This window comes from Haemaphysalis longicornis, unplaced genomic scaffold, assembly GCF_048455015.1.
Source record: "Haemaphysalis longicornis isolate Haplotype H1 unplaced genomic scaffold, Haemaphysalis longicornis Haplotype H1 scaffold_4, whole genome shotgun sequence".
Lineage (NCBI taxonomy): Eukaryota > Metazoa > Arthropoda > Arachnida > Ixodida > Ixodidae > Haemaphysalis > Haemaphysalis longicornis.
The window spans coordinates 111107392-111123687 of record NW_027526361.1 but is presented as its reverse complement, the minus strand read 5'-3'; the positions used below and the strand labels follow the sequence as shown (position 1 = coordinate 111123687).

Genomic DNA, 16296 nt, shown 5'->3' with positions numbered 1-16296 from the left:
AAATGTTCCCGTTTTGGCTATCAGAAATGTGAAACATAAGTTACATGCTACCTTTTCAACGTTAGCAAAACACGATTGAAAAAGATGTTTGAGAGACGCGCTCACCGTATTCATGGCAGCGGTGAGCAGTGGAAACGACAAGGCTGAGTAAAACTTGACGCTGAAGTATGCTCAGGTGGCACTTTTGGTCTGGAACAAGACCCCAGACGAATGATAAAAATCCGGGGCCCTTTTTGTCAGCGGGCCGCAAGCAATATCGTGTAGGCCAACGTTATTTTGTTGCACTCTATAAAAAAAATGCCCATGCCAAGCCATTATTATTCTAAGCTTCGTTGCAGCTGCTAGAGAGTTGTTTGGGCGGTCAAATGGAGGTGGAATGCGTTCTGTCTATCCTCACACACGTCAATTTAGCTGAGCGAAATATTGCTGTTAGTCGAGCTGAAGTCCAAGCCAGATGTGCAGCAGGGAAGGAATGCTTATGAAACTGAACAAAGCAGGACACAGAACGCGCTCCGTCTATCACCTGAGTTAGTAGGCTGGGTAGAATTAGTCGTACAGAAAACGGACGCGGATTCAGTAGGCGTTTTTTGTGAAAGACGATAAAATAAAACGTTTCTGCCACATTTTGACAGCGACCTCTCGTCTACAGAACCAGTAAACGTCGCGAACTGCGGGCGACCACAAAGAGAGCAGGAACGTTGTGTCTTGTGCCCTACTAACTTTGTGTTGGCCTGTAAACTCATGCAGTTTACTTTTTTTTAAGTTGCTTCAGGTTTCCAAAGAGCAAGTCCTCTCAATAACCGCTTTTCTTCCGGTAGAAAAGACATTCAAAAGAGGCGCAAAAAAGCCGGCTACATTTTTTCATCAAGAGAGTTTTTGGAATTATCGCCTATGCAGCGAGATAATCGGTGGGAATATTTCTTTACTTACGGAGAAATCTCTGGAGCTACTCACGAAATCGTGGCCTGTTGGATCCCGTTAAGGGCGCTTTAATATCGCACTGACCGCGGTGGCTGATTGAATAAGAGCTGGCGTACCTGAGTATAAAATCGTCTGGCGGCATGTTTTTTATACATGTTTTTATGCATAAAAACACGGCATGTATTTTATGCAGTGCAGCTATATGAAGTATTATTTTTTTGAAAAGCCGAAGCACGTAATATATTCCTGCACGCATAGTTGCCCATGTGGCGAGCTCATGACGCAGCTCAAACAGCTGTTGCTTCGTCGAGCGCTTTAGGCACTAGTTTCGAGTTTAATACTGCGTTGCCGGGATTTCATACTTCCTGTCTAGCTGGCAGAACAGCTGGCGTTTGACTCCTGGAGCAAGTATGATGGAAAGAGCTTAAGCTGGCCGTCGAACTCATGCGTCACACTAAAAAGAACTACTAAAATTTCTACGTCGGGATAATTCTCCGTATCGGCCGGGAAAACACTGAAGAGTACGTTCAAGCAGGTCAAGGCCTAACAAAAACAAAAAGAAGTTTCACAATGCCACTTCAGTGTCCCTTAAGCATATCTTTAAAAAGTATGATTAGCAATACACTATACGGCGTTCAGAAAAACTGCAGTGAATTAGGATGTCACGGCCCGTGAGGGTGCCTTAAGCATCTATTGACTACTGTGACGAGTAGCTTAGTAGCAGGTTTATTGTCCCACACTCGCAAAAACTTGTGGTCTTTAAGGCCACTTCTGAGATGAAAACAAGAAAAAGGATAAAGATTATTACCCATACTTCCCGCAAACAAAGGTGCAGATTCAAGTGAGGCAGGAAATCTCTGACAAGTAGCTCATGGCTGATACCAGAATACAGAACATATACAACGGGGACGAGAGACCGAAAGCATGGCAAACATGAAGCAGAGAGCTGTTACTGATAGCAGCGATGAAAACAACTATATTAACATTTCGGTTGGAGCTGGCGCGGAACATACAGCCTGCGTTCGATGCTATTCATGAAAGCATTGGGATGAAAGCATGCGTGTCTGTATTTGTGTGTGTGCGGGGGTGGCAGGGGGGTATACAGACTGCAGAAGGAGTTTTTACTGATGCTTTATTGGGGTCACGGTATTACTAATAAGCAATGATTGTGTATTGCCAAGACATCGTTAGTAGTGCAAGTTCCATCATTTTGAAGGGGAGAAAGGGGGAGAAATACGTTGATAGTTGGGATTCCATGAAGCATAAGGATGCTGCAAGTCCTAAAAAATGTCCCACTGTGCATCAGGGAAGGAGCTGAAAAAAGAAAATCCAAGTCAAGCAAATGCACCATCTTCAGAATACGATCCTATCAAGCTTTTTTTCGGAACGAACTTTTCGAAACGAACGTTTCAGCTGCACCACAAAGCGAATGGTTTTCCCGGGACCCACGAATGGTGACACCACGAGATAGAGAAGGTTGTAGCTGACTTAATCCAGAAGCCCACAGATGGTTAAAGCCTGTGACGACGGAGATAATCCAGGCGAAAACGAGGGGGATCACAATTATTCCAGGCGTCGTACGGACTCGGCTCAAGGCAAGCCGAGGCTAGGAAGCCCGTCGGATGAAACGCTTCGGGTTCAGTCGGCGACGGTGGACGTCTGTGTGCCAAAACGTCCCCCTGACTTCGAGGAGAAGCTAGTCACATTTCAGCGCTGTGTTTTCAAGAAGCGACTAGAAAAGGACTACATATGGGGCCAAATCCACTTCCTCCACTTCTAACGGCCTCCACTTCCGTGAGGACGGTAACAAGTTCATCTCTTCTCACACATTGTTGTCCCAGAGTCTTTTTCAGTGCTAGCTTCACCGAACGAATGAGACGCTCGTAAAATCCTCCCCACCATGGCACCCGCTGCAAGATGAATTTCCATTCAATCTTGTGGTTGGCAACGGTGTTTTTCACTTGTGGATCACGGATTGTCTCCCAATGTTGTGTGACTTTTTTTTTGCTGCGTTTGAAGGTGAGGGCGTTATCGGTGTACACCACAGAGGGAAAACCTCTGCGTGAAACAAAGCGACGAAACGCATTCAAGAAGGATGGCGCTGTCTTATCGTCTATGAGTTCGTGATGTATAGCCCTGATTACATCGCAAATAAACAGCACCAGGTACACCTTTATGAACTTTTGTGCCGTGCGTACAAACAACGGTCCCGTGAAGTCGATTCCGACAACAGTGAACGGGTCGGTTTCTGTGACTCTGTCCTTTGACAAAGGGAGAACCACTTCCTTCATGGGTTTTGCATGGTGCCGTCGACAAACAGTACATTCAGAAATAATTTCTTCACAAGCTGTCGTCCCTGAAGAATCCAGTACCGCTGTCGAAGGTCTACAAGCGTGTCTCTCACACCGGCGTGTAGAAGCTTACGATGATGTTTCTGCACAAGAAGCTCAGAGTAGACGTGTTGCTTCGGCAAAATAATGGGATGGCGCTACGAATACAACCGCTGACTGTGGTGTATTCTTCCAGACACGCACAGCAGAGCCTCGCCGTCGATGAATGTGGTGGTGTTTCGAAGGGGAGAAGCTCGAGGTGGCAATTCTTTCTGTACCGCTATGATGTCGTAGTGGAAAGCTTCTGCTTGAACGGTTCGAAGCCAGAACTTCTCCGCGTTATCGATCTCATTTGGAGTAAGGGGTCCTTTCAGCACACTTTTGTAACATAGCTTGTCGAGAAAGCGTAGAGTCCATGCCGTCGTTCGGATTAAACGAACGATGGAGCTGAAACGTGCTATGTCGAGTACCGGCGGGTGTGTCTGAGATGTAGGCAAGAGCACTTGTAATGCATCGGTAAAAACCGCTTCCCTTTTCGCTTCGGCCGTGGAGTCTGTATCGCACAATGGTAGCGGCGGCCACTCTTATGTACCTTTTAACCAACGGGGTCTATGCCACCATAAGTCCGATGAAATTAGCTGTGTTTTGACGTAGTGCCTGTCGTCACCATATCGGCCGGGTTCTCCTTTGCTAGGCAATGTTTCCAACAGTCTGTTTTGGTCTTGGCGTGGATTTTGGTGACTCGGTTTCGCACGAATTGTTTCCATCGGTTTACATCTTCCTTTATCGAGTGAAGCGCAATCATGGAGTCAGTCCATAAATGTGCGTCACTGAAGGCGCCAGGAAGATGAGTCTTTATAAATGCATAGAGTCGTGCTGCCACGAGACAAGCCAGCAGCTCCAATCTCGCCAGGAATATCTCCTTGATAGGAGCGATCCAAGACTTGCTGAGCGGGAGTGTTGAGAAGGATTCTCCATGCGGGTCGAAAGTGCACAAATGCGCTGCGGCTCCATAAGCTAGGGGGCTGGCATCTGCGAATATATGAAGAGCTCCTCTTGTTCTTCCTGCTAAAAGGTTGTGTCGGTAAAACCGTGGAACCACGATTGTGCTCAATGCGGGAAGCTAGTTGCACCAGTTCTGCCACTCTGACAATATTTCTCGTTGTACCGCTGTGTGCCAATCCGTTTTCAATTTCCAAATTCGTTGGAAACAAATTTGGCTCTGACAGTGAAAGGTGCCAGAAATCCCAGCGGGTCATACAACCTGCTTGTTGCTTGTAGCACGAACCGCTTGGTGTCGTTCCGACGCTGAACGAAATCGGTCACGCTTTCAGGGGAAAAGGCCAGTTGGTCAGTGTCTGCATGCCAAACCAAGCCGACAACCTTGATTAGGCTTAGAGCTTCTCCGAGGGGAAGCTCTTCGCAGGTTTTGGCGTTGCGCTGCTGAGCACAAGGTCGCGGGTTCGATTCCCGGCCGCGGCGGCCGCTTTTCTGATGGAGGCGAAAAGCAAAAACGCCCGTGTGTACGAGATTTCGGCGCACGTTAAAGATCCCCAGGTGGTCAAAATTAATCCGGAGCCCTCCACTACGGCGCGCCTCATCGCCTGCGCTGTGTCGGCGCGTTAAACCCTAAAACCCTAGAAAAACCCCTCTTCGCAGGTTTGCTTTAGTCGAAGGTTTTCGAGGTCGGTTTTGTTATTTGATGCCCACTTTTGCAATTTCCTTGAAGCGGTTACGAAAAGTGTTGTAGCTTCGGTGGAAAGTTTCAGTGCCTCGGAAATGGTTTCGGCTCCTCTTAAAATGTCATCCACGTAAATGCAGCCTTCTAACCGAGCAACAGTGTCTGAAAACTGCGATGACGTTTTGTGGAAGTGGTAGTTAATTGTAGCGGCAAGTAAGAACAGACTTGAAGCTGTATTAAAGGGCACCCGTTTCATTAGCCACTTCAATACTCTCCAAGGGGTTTGTTTGGAACAGGCGCTCTCTCGAACCAGATGTAACGCAGAGTGCCTCTGTCACATTTGTGAATGGCGATTTGCAAAAAAGCCTTTTCTATGTCTGCCACCAATGCTATACGGTGCGTGCGAAAGTTGAGTAGCAGACCTAATAGGTCTGCCTTCAGGTTGGGATCGCTGTAGAGGCTTTTGTTTAGAGATGCATGACCACGTTCGTGCGCCGATGCGTCAAACACAACGCGAGGTTTTGTCGTCGGCTCCTCCCTGATGACTGCGTGGTGAGGCATGTAATAAACTGGGCCTTCAGTCCTGCCCATAGCCACCCTCTCAGCCATGTCATCGTTGGCGTATTTCGAGATCGCTGTGTGATACGCACTCAAAAGGTCGGGACTTTGTAAAAGTCTTCGAACAAGTTGAGTCAGCCGTCGTACAGCGTTCGCCTTGTTATTGTCCAGCTCGACCGATGGCTTCCAGGGAAGTCGTACTTCGTACCGACCAACGATTTTCCGTATAGAGTTGTTGAACTGAGCCAATGTTGCCTCGTCTTACGGTTGCTCTCACACCTCTGAGCGAATCCCGATAGTGTCGAGGTCCCAGAACCGTTCAAGGAAACGTTCGGTGTTGGCCGCATGAGATTTCAGTACTACGGTTTGTTAACAAAGTGCTGCGGTTGTTGACTCAGAAGTAGGTCCGTGTAGAGTCCAGCCAAAAACCGTCTCAATGGCTTTCAGGCCATTTCTCAAGGTCTTTGTTCGGCCTGTTATGAAGTCCCAATAATGCTCAGTGCCGACCAGGATATCGATTTCATCTGAAACCGCATTACCGGTGTATAAATTCATTGCTGCTAGAGTGCAAACACATTCGCGTAGCTCTTTCAAGGCGTTTTCGGCAGGTACAGGAGTAGGCCGGTCACAGATTTGTTCAGTAACAAGGGCGTCGATCTTAAAACGAGGGCCTTCGTTGATTCCATGTAGAGCAATCTCAACTCTACGGAACGTTTTCGGTTTGTCGTGTCCGCCGAAGAAACCCACTGAAAGCTTTTCACGGTCAGCTGTGGGGTAGGCTAATCTTCTGGCTAATCCAGCGGTAACAAATGTTCGTTGGCTGCCCCCGTCGAATAGGATTCGTGCCATAATTTCTTTCCTCTGTGAAGACGCATATACCACGGCAGTTTGTAAGTAAATGACTTTCCTTGTGGCGACGGTTGGGGATGCGGCTGCTTTTAGTTGAACGGGAGTAGCCTGCGGTCCTTGATGCCTTGAACTAGAAGTTACGTCGGGCTCGCATATCGCCGAAGCATGCCGGCGGTGGCATTTGGTGCAGTTGACCTTTTTCCTGCAGGTTCTGGCCATATGATTCCGGGCTGTGCAGCGGAAACATCGACCATCTTGCTGAAGCAATGCCTTTTTGTCCCGAACTGTAATGGGAGCGTCGCAACTGTCGCTACAGGGATCCTTTGATTTGCAGAAGAAAAAAGGAAAGGTTTCGCTACTTCCGGATGCCACTGAAGCGAATTCTTGAGTAGTGGAAGGTCGAAAATTCTTCTGCAAATTCTGAGGTCGTTCGCTACGACCCGGATGTTTTGGTTCGTTCGCACGGAAGCAACCATCCGTGCGTTCTCTCAACTCTACCTCTGCTTTGAGGAAATCAGGCACAGGAACCAAACTTACAGGATTGGGAGCAGTTGCATCACCAGAAGTAGCTGCGTTGTCCTTATGGACCGAGCGACGATTGAACTCGAAAATGAGGTCTTTTGGAAGTCTCCGAAAAATCAAGGGACGGAGCACACTAGGGAAAGAGTCCTCTGTGACGTGTAAGGCCTTTAGTCCACGGATATGTGCATGAAGTGTGTCATAGAGACGACGCAGACCAAGGACGTCCTCCGATGAGCGGACGGGCTGCACATCAATAAGGTTCTCGATGTGGTCTTGCACGATCAGGTCCGACTTCGCAAATCTGTCGATAAGTATGTCTCTTGCGTCTTTGTAACATCGAGACGTTGCAGTAAGGCCGGCGGTGGCAGCCGATGCGGTTCCTATAAGCGATGACCTGAGGTACGCGAACTTGTCGCTGTTGGTAAGCGTCGGATTGTTGTTGACCGTGGACTCAAATTGCTCCCAGAATGGGTCCCAGTTGCGCGGACGGCCATAAAATTTCGGTAAGTCGATGCGTGGAAGCTTGATACTGTGGCTGGCCCCGCGCGGCGGAACTGGTTCTGTCGAGGCGGCCGAAGACACAGCAGCTGCGGCTCTCAACTCGTTGATGCGTTGGTTAGCTTAGACAAACACGTGACGGTTTTCTCGTTGTACTCTGCGGTGCGAAGATATTGTTGCTGCATATCTTGTCCTGTAAAATAAGGCTCGATGCCGCGGTCGGCCTGCTTCAGCTCGGTAGACATTGCACTAACGCGGTCGTGGAAGGTAACGTAGTCCTTCAGACTCACCCCGTCGCGGTCCAAAGCAGCCTCGGTTTCAGAAATTAGGTTCGTTAGTAGAGAGCTTTGCGACTTTCTCTTGCTTTTCAGCTGATCCATGATGGTGCCCGCCGAGGTGTTCAGAAGGTCTCGCTGGCATGGTTGCGGTGTCCTTGAAACGGTCGTCCGCCTTTCGGTGATGTGGATGCCGTCGCTGGTTCGTGGTCCCCACGGATTTCGGCACCACCCTTGACAAGAAGACGGCGCCCTTCAAGGACAACAGGAGGCTTTATTGAGCGTCTCACAGAGCGCTCTCAGTCCGCCTCCATGACCGAACATGAAGGGGACAAAGACGAAGTGCACGAGCCGGGCCCATACCCCAAGCATGCAGTGCAGGCCCTGCGCCAGTATTCAATGTCACTTCTTTTTCCTCTAATAACAAAGTTCCAACAATGGTTATGGCGATTTCTTCGGCAGTGGTGGTTGATGTCGAGAGAGTTGTGAGGGAGGTGAGAAGTGTGCCTTCTGAGTTTACAACCGCCAGAGCATGAGCCTAGTGTAAGGGCTAGAGGGCGGCGTCGATGTAGCGAGTATCGGGGTGAAAGTGGAATTGTGATCGAAGATGCTTAACCAGGGAGAGCCTTGTACCTTGGTTGAATTCTGGGTGCATATTGTTAGGAATTTCGGATACAGTAATGTGGGACCGCATTGAAGATGGAATGCGCTGAAGAGCTTGTGAAGCCGGTGGGTTCAGGTATCCGAGGACCTGTAGGATGTGTCGACCGGTGGCGGTAAGGAGGCGTCTGGTGAGTTGGGTGTTGCGTTGAGCTTCCAGGAGTTCTTCGAGGGTGTTGTGGATTCCGAGTTGGGAGAAACGACAAGTAGAGGTTTGAGCGGGGAGGCCCAGTCCAATTTTGAAATCTTTTCGAATTAGTATGTCGACTTTCTCTCGTCTTTGGGTTTCAGGGCAATATATGGGTGGAATATGTGATGCGACTAATTAAAAGTGCTTGAATTAGTCGTAACGAATCGCCTTCTTTGAGGCCCTGATGGTGGTTTGTGAGGTGTGTGATAAGATGGGTAAGTTGGGTGACAGTGGCTTGAAGCTGGGGAAGAACTGCAGCGCCAGAGCCATCTTGATGGAATTAGACGCCGAGTATACGAACGTTGTGTGCTTTAGGAATGAGTGTGGAACCGATTGGTGGAGTAGGATCGGGTGTGGGAACTGGAGATCGCCCACGAGTTCGGGAGCGGAGGATGAGGAGTGCTGATTTGCTGGGGGCACACGTGAGGCTTCAAGGGCGGAGATAAGCGAGAATGGTGTCGATGCCTTGTTGTAGGACATCTTGTTGTGTGCCAGGAGATCCGGTGGTTGTCCAAAGAGTTAAATCATCAGCGTATAGGTCATAGTGGAGACCAGGAATGGTTTGAAGGAAAGGTGGGAGCTTGAGGTGAGCAATGTTGAAGAGGAAGGGTGATATAATTGATCCTTGTGGGGTTCCTTTGGGAGGTGTGCGAATTGTGTCAGATCGAAGTGGTACAATGCCAAGGGTGGCAGTTCGGTCGGTAATAAAGGCCAGGACGTAGTTGTATGTACACGCACCGCACTGGGTTTCTCGTAGTCCTAAGACGGCCTGATGTGTGACGTTGTCAAAATTGCCCTTCACGTCGAGGGCTAAGATGGCACTGGGATGAACTTCGCTGAGGTGATCGATGACTTGCCCTTTGATCTGTAGGAGAACATCTTGAGTTGATTTTTTTTCTTTTTGAGGTGTGTTTACGTCTGTGTCCCTATTTGTCCCCAGCCCTTGGAGGTGCCGAACTTTCAGCCACTTTCAGCCATTGCGGCCCGCAACTATATTGCCAGTTTCTCGCGCTGTGAAGAAAAACACAAAGTTCAAGAAAAACCCGCAGCACAACGCCATAGCCACTCAGCCACTGCAACGGGGGATTTTAATATATGCCTAAGGGACGTATTCACGTTGTATCGAGTAAAAAGGACCAGTGGCCCAAGTCGACAGTGACGATTTGTGCGTGACTGGAACGTTGATGTCTAGTACGAGACATGGCTCTGATATAAAGCAGCTGAACAGCTTCGTTACTTTATACGACCTAGAAAAGTGTATCGCTGATGCCGCTAGTTGTTTCCCCCACTTGATTGTGTGTTAACTGGCTATAAACACACAATGGGCGTTTTGAAGTATTCGCTATAGTATCTCAAGAAAGTGTACTGGTAATAGATTCGGGAAACATTTCACCGGGTGTTCATGAATTATCACGGCATTGCATTCCATTGGCCGCTAGGTCAGTGCAAAATTGTCGGCAACATTTAAGCTCACGAAGCTGCGCGGACAGTTCAAGCCAGCGAACGCTCTTTGTCGGTTAGAGAATTCTCATACAGCTCTCCCCTTGTTCTTGACTGACTTATGAAGCGCGCCATGCCTCAGCAGGAGATTAGCAGGTCACATTGATGAGGACAACTCCTTCAGGTGAATGAGGTTTGTTTGGAGGAGTTCTGACGAAGATTTCAAAGCTGAGATATCTACGTGAAACGCTTCCTTGGGAGAAGATATCTCCTAGCAAGTGGAGTCGCAGCACATACCTTTCGCCCACATGAATGGAACCAAAGGCATCGTTGAAGCGGACCTGCGAGACAAACTTAGTGTGGCCCCACTGCCTAGAAACATGCATCCGGAGTACCATCGAGACCAACGGCTTGCCCAAGCGAAGGCGCTCCACAAGCAGTACAGTTCAAACCCAGCGGTATGCAATGTCGACACGGCGGACTACCCTGGCCAACGTGCGATAGTGGCCGCGGTGATAGATCAGCAGGGAAATGCATGCAACCTCATCTTGCTCAACCCCAACGTCCAACTCAGAAACGGGCGAAGAGGTGGCCATAGCTCTTATACTTACGGGCACGCAGACTACTACCATCATCTCGGACTCCAAGGCCGCCCTGCGCAACTATGCGCGTTTTAGGATCTCCACAACAGCCGCCAAAATCCTTACGAAAAGCGCGAGGCCAGTTTGAAAGCACATCCGCCTGGTATGGACGCCAGCTCATTCGTCTCCCCCCGGGAACGAGATGGCACATGAAGCAGCCCGAGGATGCACGAACCAGGCTGACTTCGAATCCGACAACGTGCCGTCTGTGACGGGAGGGGGTGGGGGGAGACAGAGTGGGAAATGGCAACTTACTGAGAGATTACTAAACACTATAGGCTGAGCCAACTGAAATTTCCTGCTGCCCACACTGCGCTAAACAAATGGCAAACAGTTGCTTGGCGCAGGTTGCAATCAAATAGGTTCCCTCACCCCACCCTTTGTCACCGCAGCAATCCGGATATGTACACCGACAAAAATGCAAGTGGTGCAACATTGCAGCAGTCAAACTACAACATATGGTATGGCAATGGGCCAATAAACCCCGGGCCTTTGAACAAGTATAACATATAAGAAGTAGTGAGCAGTGGGAGGCCGCATTGCTCAGCTTTCTTCCCGAGATACAAGCTGCTGTCATCCAACTGGCAGAGGACGCCGCCAGGGACCACTGGTTCCTGACCGCCGTCTGATGGGACGAAGATACCGGATATTTCCGCACGCTGCATTCGTCTTGAAAGGGATGAAAATAAAGTCTATTCTCTCTCTCTCTCTCTCTCTCTCTCTCAACAGTTACCAACTGAACAAGGTAACTAAGGAGGATTACTTGACGCATGATGCTACTTAGAAAAACAGCGCTAAAAACGATACGACAGGCAGAAAGCAAAATGTTTGTCTTTATTCCGGTCGAATCGTTTTTACCGCTGTTTGTGTCTGCGTATGAACAGTAACCGTTCAATAAAACATATTTTAAAACCATTTCAATCTTTGCTCACACGAGAAAGCTCAGATCGAATACCCTTTTAAAATCGGCATAAACACTGTGGCATCTCCTTCTGCCCCCAAACTGCCGAAGCGAGGACCCCGTCAGTGGCCAAAGCGCTGGCTACAGTGGGTGCGCTCTGCTCGGGCGTGTGGACACGTCACGGGGTTTGGGGCTGACGTCATACTTCCCGTGGGAAGATGGTGTAGACAACGGCCGGTTTGGGCGCGCCCGTGAGCGCGCGCGTCCACAGAGGTAGCTGTGCGGCGAGACGGGGGACGTCACGAGCACCCTCATATCATTGCAGTCAGCTCGTTGTTTGTTGTATCGAAACGAAAAATTGCACGAATAAACGAGGCTGTAAACAATTATTTAGGCTGCGACTAACAGTCTAATGGGGCAATCTATGATTAGTGGGCTGATAGTGACCCATAACCGTGAAAAAATTGTGACACAAAAATTTAGCGTCAGCACCACACTAGAATAACTTTGTAACTTAGGTTTATTTGTTCGGAGCAGGCATACATCATATAATGTGATGACATTACAGGTTGAGATTGCTACAGATACTGGTCATGAATGTAATACTGATGCTACACAATGCTGAGTGGAAAAACCTGTTATTTCTCTAAAAAAGCAAATGTCGCACAGTGCTAGATTGTTAGTTCGAATTTGTTTACTTTGAAATTACAGTTAATCCAAAGTGATATCCAGGTCCCTGTACCACACTTGTATTTCGGAGGGGGAAAACTTCCGATAATTCGATCGTGCCAGTATTCACAACGGTGCGTTCGAACTAGCAGCCCCTGGCTTACAACGCTCCCCGGTATAAACATTGGCCTCTAGTTAATACAATGCATTGCCAAACTAACCTAAACTCACCGGACGGCCATTGCAGTGAGTGAGAGGCACAAGCAGGTGTGCACTTGGTGCGAAGTTCACTTGACTGGTGGAGCTAGTGGACGCCAGCGCGCCAGCGCTCTGGCTCATCCCGCAACATGTCTTCACTTGCGCAGCGGCGCTGTCTTGTGCAAAAGCGCCCGGCCCAAATTCATTGCACGTGGGGACGCGCCGACAACGGGGCCGATTCACGACTCTACCAAACCAGACCAAATCGCCACCGGCCGACAGGCCCAAACTTGCATCACCGCAGAGTCTCCTCTCCTTTTCCGGTAGTGGTGGCTCGGCCGAATCATGTATCAGGCGAACGACCGGCAACCGACATACCGCTACATGCTTGGAGACGGCTCCGCTGAGACGGCTACGGTGTCGCCTTCCCTTTCCCCGTCGGGGTGGCTCGGCTGACGCAACCGCTTCGCGTCCATTCGCAGGATTTCAAACTTCGGCCAACAAGAGTCCTGACTGGTGCGATTCAAACCATTCGCGGCTGCAACGGCCTTCTGGGGGTATAAAAACCTGCCCGGAGGCACAGTGAGGGCGGCACTTTTGGGAAGCACTGAGTGGAAAGGTGCTGCCGCCTAAGTGCGAGCCATGTAACGGTGTTCTTACCACCGTACATACTGTACATAAATGTCGCTTCAACTTTTCGTTGGCTCAAGAACTTCATGATGATGATGATGATTCCTATTGGTTTCCCCTTTGAAGCGGGGTGATGACATGTCATCTTACCAAAAAGGACTAATATAACCATGTTTTACACTCTTGGTTTAATACTAGCGCTGCTTAGGGCAGGCACGAAATACTTTTATTAGGCCCGAGGGCAGGCACGAAATACTTTTATTTTATTAGGCCCGAAATACTTTTTTTTCCCTGTTACAGGTGGTAACTGTCCTAGGCAATATTCCCCTCTCTGATTTTAGTCCACCAGTATTCTAATCTTCTATTCGTCCGCTCGACAGCCTTGAAGTTAACTTCCTCTCTGATACCCTTAAATCCTAGGGCTTCTGAAAGCCCAATATTCCCTTCATGTAGATTTGGATGGATACCCTCACATTCTAACACTATGTGCCGCATAGTTCCTGTTTCTTTTCCGCAGACCACACATACCCCATCATTTTGTGAATACTTCTTCACAAAACTCTTAGTTCGCAGGCAACCTGCTCTAGCCTCAAAAAGCAAAGCACTGCCCTGGGAATTATGGTAGAAATTTTCCTTTCTGATGCTCATCTTCTCAGCCCTGTACATCTCTAACGACGTTTTAGCTTCCATTTTTTCCCTCCATTTATTCGTTTCAATCTGCCTTGCCTCGTTTTTGGTTACCTTGGCGGTTTTGGATTCCCCACTGTTCTTTCCGTATTTCATCGTTAGCCTTCTAGTCTTTCTTAACCACTGCGTGTCCACGGTTTTCAAGTATAGGTACCTAAAAACCTTAGCTGCCCACCTTCGTTGATCCATTGCCCTCAACCTCATCTCAAAGCATATTTTACTCTGAGCTTCTCTAACTTCAAACGACACCCATCCCATAACTCCCTGAACTGCTTCGTTAGTTGTTTTTCCATTGGCGCCTAAGGCGAAACGTCCTACCGTTCTCTGGTTTACTTCAAGGCCTGATAGAACGTCTGATTTTAAGCAGAGTACAGCATTCGCAAACGTGAAACCCAGAACCATTACTCCTTTCCACATTCCTCTTGATACTTCATATTTGTTATACCCCCACAGAGCTCTATGCTTCGTTATAGCTGCGTTTCGCTTTCCCTTAACCTTAAGTTGCTCCTCGTGAGTACTTAAGTAGTTATCCCCTTCGTTTATCCACACTCCCAAATATTTATATTCCTTCACTCTAGGTAATTCGCCTTGCTAGATAGACACTACTTCGGTGGTAGCGTCATTGAAAACCATTATTCCTGATTTTTCTGCACTGAAATTTAACCCGAGGTCAGTGGCTTCCTGGCCGCAAATATTTATTAGCCGCTGTATATCGGTTTGGTTATCAGCTAAAAGAACAATTTCGTCTGCGTATAACATTCCCGGAATATGCTCTTGTACCACTTCGCCTTGCAACATATGGGTTAGGCTAAACCCTACTTGACTTTCTTCCAGTCTCTTTTCTAACCCTGCCATGTAAAGCATGAACAGTATTGGGCTCAAAGGGCATCCTTGTTTCAGTCCCCGATGGATGTTGACCTGCTGGGCGCATTTCTGTCCTTCCCAAGCAAGGTGCACTCTATTGTCTTTATAGATTGCTATAATGAACTTTACTAACTCGTCATCTAATCCCTCGAGTTTCAGCATTCTCCACAGCCGTTCTCTGTTTACGTTGTCATATGCCCCTTCAATGTCTAAGAACGTAATCCATAGTGGTCTATTCTGTGCTTCCGAAAATTAAATGCATTGCGTTATCACGAACAGATTGTCATCCAGTCGCCTGTCTTGTCTGAATCCATTCGGCAGTTCCCCAAGTATTTCATTTTCTTCCATCCATGCTTGAATTTCTGATTTTATCGCCTGCATTACGAATCTATACACCACTGACGTTACTGTGAGTGGTCTGTATGAATCAATACTGGCTTTGTCTCCTCTGCCTTCATATATTAAATTCATCCTACTTTCTAACCAGTTCTCTGGTATTTGTTTGGTTTCTATCACATTATCTATTGCTCTCATAAACGATTCCTTCCTTTTAGGTCCGAGTAGGTTTATCAGTTGCATTGGTATTCCGTCCGGGCCCACTGCTGTCTGGGGGGAAACCTTTTGCTCTGCTTTTTTCTAATCAAGGTTGCTGAAACTTATTTCCCTTTCCGCAGTCTTTTGTGGCGCTGATGTTATCGCTGCAGGTTTCCCTACCACTATTGTCCTAAACTTCTCACTAATCACTCAATGAATATGCGCCAACGCGTGCTCTCCTTCTAAATGTTCCCCCTCCTCATCAATCAGGAATTTTTGATGGTTATCGTTTTTTAGCTTAGTGATTTTACATGGTTCCAAAACTTCTTGGATGCGCTTTTGTCCTTCTTCCGTATTTCTCCATTCATTGTTCGCTTTTCTGATTGATCTTTGCTTGCACCATCTTTTCCACTGCTAGTTTTTTCCCACGGTAGACATCCCACTTTTCCTTCACTACCTCCGGTTCCATACCAGTTCTTTTTGCTTGTATATGTTCTCTCGACGCCTTTCTTTGCTGGTCAATAGCCTCTTTTATTTCCTTATTGCACTAGCTTCTCGGCTTTCTCTTCCCTTTCCATCCGTTTTGTTCCTTTGCTCCATTCATCTTACCCTTTATGAACGCAATCATTTCGTCGTAATTCCAATTTTTGCCTGGGTATTTCATCGCTCTGTGCTGCGTCGCGTCAATAGCGGACGGAGGAAGGCAACGCCGCTGCACCCCTGACTGCGCTGGGATGGCCACACCATCGCCTCCTGTATTTTTACAATGCCAAACGCATCGCCCTCTCAACAATGGGAGTGAGTGGTACGCCTGCAGTGCCCATATGTCGCAAGGTGGATCCCCGAGCTGAACCGGCATCACCCGACCATAACTGAATTGGCGAGCTGCTTGTGCCTGGTTTCCAAGGCCACCTATGTTTGAGATCGCCGAAAGAGGGGCGCCCCCGCCAGCGTCAGCAAACACAGGCTCGCGGCGGAACACGTCTTGCCAACGTTGCCGCTTTCCACCACGCGTCCCCCGGAATGAACCGGTCACGTGACAAAAGTGCTGGGAAGGCCAGATCGGGGGAGCGTTGCCGGTGTAGAAGGAGATGGCTTGGTTGGCCGGTCCGGGCTGATGCGTTTGGCATTGTAAAAATACAGGAGGCGATGGCCAGACGCAACAGTGGATGGCATCTGCCTGATGGCAGCTGCACAAAAATGCGTAAACTTGGCACCTCGGTCTCAAAAAGACGCAACCTCGACTTG

The 16296-nt window shown here is 48.5% G+C and overlaps 1 protein-coding gene across 1 annotated transcript in view; it reads right to left on the bottom strand.

Moving 5' to 3' along the window:
• LOC144179265 (uncharacterized) overlaps positions 1–253 on the bottom strand; it is a 54234-nt gene extending 53981 nt beyond the window's left edge. The window contains exon 1 of the mRNA XM_077707555.1: positions 106–253. Within this exon, the coding sequence (XP_077563681.1) occupies positions 106–114 (9 nt within the window). The 5' untranslated portion in view covers positions 115–253. The remainder of the gene's footprint in view (positions 1–105) is intronic.
• Between the last annotated feature and the right edge of the window lie 16043 nt (positions 254–16296).